Source organism: Myxocyprinus asiaticus, chromosome 38, assembly GCF_019703515.2.
Source record: "Myxocyprinus asiaticus isolate MX2 ecotype Aquarium Trade chromosome 38, UBuf_Myxa_2, whole genome shotgun sequence".
Taxonomy (NCBI): domain Eukaryota; kingdom Metazoa; phylum Chordata; class Actinopteri; order Cypriniformes; family Catostomidae; genus Myxocyprinus; species Myxocyprinus asiaticus.
The window spans coordinates 13,643,033-13,649,511 of NC_059381.1; the positions used below are offsets into that span (position 1 = coordinate 13,643,033).

Below are 6,479 nucleotides of genomic sequence, written 5' to 3' on the forward strand. Positions count from 1 at the left end.
TGCTATCATTCTCCACTTTCACATTCTTCTTTTTGTTTTTGCTGATTCACTTTCTTCATGCATATCACCACTTACTGGGCAGGGAGGGGAATTTATAATAAAAACAAATATTTATCTGTTTCTCATCCACACCTATCATATCACTTCTAAAGATAAAGATTTAACCACTGGAGTCTTATGGATTACTTTTATGCTGCCTTTTATATGCTTTTTGGAGCTTAAAAATTTTGGTCACCATTTACTTTCATTGTATGGACCTTCAGAGCTGAGATATTCTTCTAAAAATGTTCACTTGTGTTCAGCAGAAGAAAGAAAGTCATACACATCTGGAATGGTATGAGGGTGAGTAAATGATGACAGAATTGTCATTTTTTGGGTGAACTATCCCTTTAAGCAATTAGTCAAATATTTGATGAGTTGAAACTAGCTACATTTCATGCTGTGATAAACTATTATCTAATAAAATAATAAACAATAATTATACTTCCAAAGAATATGGAATTTTTGCATTTTTTGTTTAAAAGAAAGTAATGGGCCACCAATTTTTAATCTTGTGTGGAAAGTCCCTGTTATGGTTAGTTTTGTTTGAGGGTTGGGGGAATCTTTCCTTAATTTCAGTGTTTTAAATACATAAAAAATTCTCATGATTGTTACAGTTCTTACGGTTGTTTCTGGTGTCACAGTGTCATTGTGGTGGACAGGTCAGTGAAAACATCCACCAAAGAGGACAGCAAGTCGCCTCAGTCTCCACGCGGCAATGGCAGCACTTTATCAACAGGGCAACCGAAGACCAGCCCCACCGTGGCCACCTCTGTTAACGGCAATCGAGGCACTCCCCCACCTGTCCTAGTGGAACCGCCCCCTCACCGTCCTCATTCCCCACTGGGACCACCAGGACCGCTTGTCCCCTCTGACACCCCCCTCACTGTAGGCTCTTACCCCAGTGCCAAGAGCTTTCTAGGCATGCGGGCACGAGAGCTGTTCCGCAACAAAAGTGAGAGCCAGTGCGATGAGGACGAAGCTGCTCCTCCACGTCTCATTGGCCTATCACAGGGCCTGAAGACTGAGCTCTGTGTGGAGCCGACAGCGAAGGGTATACCCAGTGCTCCCGGCTCCTCCTCTGTGCAGAGCTTCACGCTCATCACATCTGCTAAAGAAGCTCAGCCTGATGCTCATAGAGCCAATAACCGAAACGCATTCAGCTCAAGGTGCCCTGAGCGACCCATGCAGCAACCGTTAAGGATCATGGACTATAATGAAGGTCACCAGGAGCACAGCTAAAGTTATGGAATACAGCACAAGAGAGACAGTAGAGAAAGTCCAAATCAGCCTTGGTGTGTGGAGAGATGTGCAAATTTAGATATTAGAGTGTAAGCAAGACTTTCAATTCTCAGTGTTATCTGTCTCATTTCCACAAGCAGACAACAGGATTTGGAGCCAATAAATTAGTAAAACCCTCAGCAAAATTTGAAAACATGGACTAAAATCATTCATAAAACCATTTAGTATATTATAACATTAAATTTGATATGACAATTTACATTGTATATTTTATGCAAATTCGTTCTGCTCGTGTTTCGTGAATGAGGCCCGATGTCTTTTACCGAGCACACTCTATTTGTCACCATAAATTTCACTGCTACATCTTTAAGTATTGTTTTGCTAATTTATCAGCTCCCTTTAAAAGAACCAAGTTGCTGTTGCAGCACATGGAAGCTTTGAGTATAGTCTATTAGAAGCAATATTATTGATTCAGTTGTAGTAAAGGTACAGTTCTTACACCCTCCCAGCTCATCCGCACAGAGCTGAATGTGTGGATCTGTCCTTTTGTGCCAAGCAGGAGTCAGTGTTTCTTTTATAAACCATCAGGTTTTAACTTGAGACATGTTAAGTGCTTTTTCATGTGCTGAAATCATGTGTTTCTTTACAATGTTAATGTGTGTATGTATGTACGATGTCTGCCTGTGTGTAAGATGTATGTGGAAACCCACCAGTGGTATGAAAGTAATGGCTTGTATCCCAGACTCAACACTTAAATTGCACTGTCAGTAGTTATTCATCATGAAAAAAAAAACAAAAAAAACGCTGTTTAGTCTTGGACTAGACTTAATCTGGGTCTGGGAAGTGGGCTCTAAATGTTACAACCACAACAGAAGGATGATCTGACATGCTTCATGGAGCATTTTATATGAATAGAATTTTAAAATTATTTATTTTGTTTGTCCTCAATTGCTTTTATGTGAAAAACAGCCTTTCACGTTGATTTTGAGTATTACCAGTCACTGTTTTTGAAAAGTCCAGTCTATTTATTTTGACATTGTAATTGAAGGGAATTTTTTCCCCCAACAATGGCCATAAAAGTGTTATCGTAGGCCACAACCATGGCCGGTACTAAGGTTGGAGTGCCCCCCTAGATTTTCCTCGTGTAAAACTGTGCTGCACGTGGAAATGCGTGCTGTGTTGATGAATAAATTTGCGCCACGTGCTTTGTACCGACGTAGCGACATGCAGAAAACCAAAGTATACTTTGTCTTTAAGAATTTTATCCTTCCATAATCCCTATCGAGATATTGTAATTAGTGGCTATTATCCTAACAGTCAATTATCAAATAACAGTCAAACATGAAACAGTTTGACAATATCATAATTCACAGTCTCTTACAACTCTGTAGAATGAGATAAATGAAAATGTGAATAGTAATACATGCTTTGCATGAGTTCCACCAAAATTGTAGACATGAACTGGATGAGAAACTGTTTGTAAAATTCTTTGTTTTTTTTCCTGCCACATCCTGGCTCTGGCGTGGTTTGTGATGACTTACCAGCTTTGGTTACCTCTCTTTAAAAGGGTAGTTCACCCAAAATAAAAATTATCTCGTCATTTACTCGCCCTCATGTCATCCCAGATGTGTATATCTTTCTTTTTTCTGATGAACACAAACAAGGATTTTTAGAAGAATATTTTAGCTCTGTAGGTCCTCACAATGCAAGTGAATGGTGACTAAAATTTTGAAGCTCCAAAAAGCACATAAAGGCAGCTTAAAATGTAATTTAAGACTCTAATGGTTAAATCCATGTCTTCAGAAGCGATATGATAGGTGTGGGTGAGAAACAGATCAATATTTAAGTTGTTTTAAGTTGTTTATAAATTATCCTCCCTGCCCAAAAGGTGGCGATATGCACGAAGAATTCAGATCGCCAAAAACTAAGAAAGAAGAATGTGAAAGTGGAGATTGATTGAAAGAAAAAAAAAAGACTTGAATATTGATCTGTTTCTCACCCACACTTATCATATCACTTCAGAAGACATGGATTTAACCACTGGAGTCATATGGATTACTTTTATGCTGCCTTTATGTGCTTTTGGAGCTTCAAAGTTTTGGTACCCGTTCACTTGCATTGTATGGACCAACAGAGCTAAATATTCTTCTAAAAATCTTTGTTTGTGTTCAGCAGAAGCAAGAGAGTCATACACATCTGGGATGGTATGAGGGTGAGTAAATGATGGGAGAATTTTCATTTTTGGGTGAACAATCCCTTTAACCCTCTCACTTCAGTGCACTGCAGTTATTTGAATATTATTATTAATTTTGCTTTCTGAGTGCCAAATACTTGATAAGACAGTGACAGTATTCTGTAGAGTTTAAATGTCCTGGTTTTGATACTGGTTTTGTGTATTACTCAAGCACATCTATTCGTATATTTGCATATCAGTTAGAGGGGTAAATACGTGACAAGTTCTTTATTATTAGTTGGATTGTTTTACCAGGAATGTGAGGACACTATTTGTTGAGATTTTTCCGAGCTGAAAGTGGGAGGGCCGTAGCGATGAGAACCGTATAACGCCAAGTAGAAAGTGTAAAATGACACTGAATCTCCACAAGATAGCCAAGTTGACAGTCAAAGACGTCATTTATGAATTGTAACCAAATCCTGTTGTCCCCTTGAAGTGTCTGCTGTTCCTTCTGCCTTGCTATCTAGAGCATGTAAACAATCCTCTTGTAATGCCAACAATAGGAACTATGACTTAACAAGACACAAGGTACAATCAGTGTGAAATGAAAGGAACGTATGAATTTGATCTCCGTCTCTGGAGATGAAAGTTCAGGGGTTTGTTGGGGGAGGGAATGCAGGGTTGGGTAGAAAAGTTTCTTAAAGCAGATGCTTGTGTTAACTGTGAATGACAAAAATAAAATCATCTTCAATGTTTTGCACTACAGATTGGGGTTTGTTTTGATTATTTTTCTCCTTAATTAATGTTGCTTTGATATCTGGAATGGAAATGAGACATAATTTGGAGCCTACAAGCAACACTGGCATGAAAACATCACTTCCTTGGCTGTTGCCTGTAATGATTTGTGATTTAAGCGGGTGTTGTGTTTGTTGCCTAAAATGTTTAGAAAAATTACAAACAGACAATAGCCATTTGCTAAGTTTTTTTTTTTTTTTTTTTTAGTTATACAGTGGCTCACAAAAGTACTTGGAACACACTTAAAAATGAATGAATTTAATTGCATTAGACAAAAATATCTAAGTGGTATCTGCAAAAATGATGCTAAACCTTTTCTCACAAGTTGTTTATGTTGCACCAATGCTTGACAGCCAAAAAGTGTCCAAATGCTTTATTTTATTTTTAATATTATATAGTGTGTGTATGTATGTATGTATGTATGTATGTATGTATGTGTATGTATATATATATATATATATATATATATATATAATTATTATTTATTTTTTTGTGACCTGTTCTATCATTTAGAATCACATTGACCTAGAAACAAATTTTGAGTTTTATGCAATATAGAAAGAAGGAATGTTAAAGCTATCTAACAATATAATTATTATGTTTCTACTCCAAACCATTGTTGAGATATAATCATTTAAATGCTTTTCGTTTTTCTTAATTGCATTAAACCCAAGATGTGTGTCTGGGACAAAGTGTCTCAAAATGATGGAGCAGGTGACATTTTTAAATTTGATATTAAGTGTCCAAATACTTTTTATTTTATACAGCAATATCAATGTTTTTTTTAAATTTATGTATTATTATTTAACCTTTGGGTGCCAGTGTATTATAATATTCCTCTATCCCACCTAAATGGTACACATATTTGGGCCAACACATTTCTGTTGCCAAGAAGTCACTGATAAAACACCTTTTGACAGCACTATTTCCAATATATAAAACATCTAACTTGCTTTCAGACTCTAAATATCTTAATTTCTTAAAAGAAAGCAGAAAATCAACTGGGAGTCTTCAGCCATCAGCTAACCTGATTTTCTCCACAGAGAAACAGAATGCGATCATTCACAAGTCCACCACTAGAGGGCAGTATTGCTCTTGTCCAGCCATCAATCAACAGGTGCATTCGGAGCGCTGTTGACTCTCCTGGGCAATCGTTATGGCTCAAAGCACATCTAGAGGTTAGTAGTTGTGTTCATTTGAGGTCAAACGAAACAGAATGCGAATTGTTCACCTTTCCTTGCGAAAAACGTAATGGCCGTTCACACCGAAAACGTCGTTGCGATAAAAAAAAAAAAAGCAGCTAGACGCAGCGCCACGAATAGAACAGAACTCGGTTGTCTCTAGACCCGTTTCTAACAGCTGTAGTTTTTTTAAAATTATTATTATTGTTGACACTGCGTCTAAAAAACGCGGCGCAACTATCAAAGACCTTCGTCTAGCTCCTGTTTACATAGGAAACAGTTGAAAAAGAGCGCGGGCGGACGCAAACACCCGCTTTGTGTGAACGACCCCTTACAGTTCTATAAATGCAGCAAGGCTCGATGTCTAAATGTTATTTTACTTAGGTCTTTCAAATAATTAATGTTCAAATTGCTTATACTTTAGTTTTAGAGAGAGTGACCTAAACATGTGGCGCAAATATTCCCTCAGCGCGACTCGTTTAAATTCAGCGGCAGAGCGAAACACGACTCAAGCAGCTACTACAACTGAGGAAGTAAGATTAGTTCATCAAACGTGTGCATATGTAGGACTATTTCATGACCGAGTCAAGGAAGAAGGAAAAAAAAAATCTTATGTTTAATTTAGCAGTACTCTGAGGGGTCAGGGAAACTGATGCAGTATAATTGGACGCAGAGGGAATCCATACCAATTTGTGATTTCAGAATCTACTTGAGAAATTAGATGTCAGTGCAAATACGAAATTGCTCCTCAATGTTTTCAAAGATTGCATAAAATTTTAAGCATCAATCTTAAGTTTTCACAGCAAAGGGATTTCTCTCCTCTCTCTCTCTTTATCAACTTGAAATGAGTTAAAGCAGTGCCATGCAGTTATGATTGGGCTATAAAGAGGCTTATTTTTATTTCATTATTTTCCCTATTTCTCTTGAAAATGGTGTAGATTCCTGGTATCAAGGGCTCATCTTTATATTTCCATTCATTTGAAAAGTGTAATTAAAGGATAACCACATCCTGGTGTGAATATTGTGTGAAATATAGTTTCAGTATCACC

General features: G+C 37.3%; 1 protein-coding gene across 3 annotated transcripts in view; it reads left to right on the plus strand.

Annotated features, from left to right (window-relative positions):
* tsc1b (TSC complex subunit 1b) overlaps window positions 1–2,930 on the plus strand; it is a 30,101-nt gene extending 27,171 nt beyond the window's left edge. The window contains exon 22 of one of the 3 annotated variants that reach the window (XM_051677624.1): window positions 657–2,930. In XM_051677624.1, the coding sequence (XP_051533584.1) occupies window positions 657–1,281 (625 nt within the window). In that variant the 3' untranslated portion in view covers window positions 1,282–2,930. The remainder of the gene's footprint in view (window positions 1–656) is intronic. The other 2 variants (XM_051677625.1, XM_051677626.1) reach the window with 2 other exon arrangements.
* The last annotated feature ends 3,549 nt before the right edge of the window (window positions 2,931–6,479 follow it).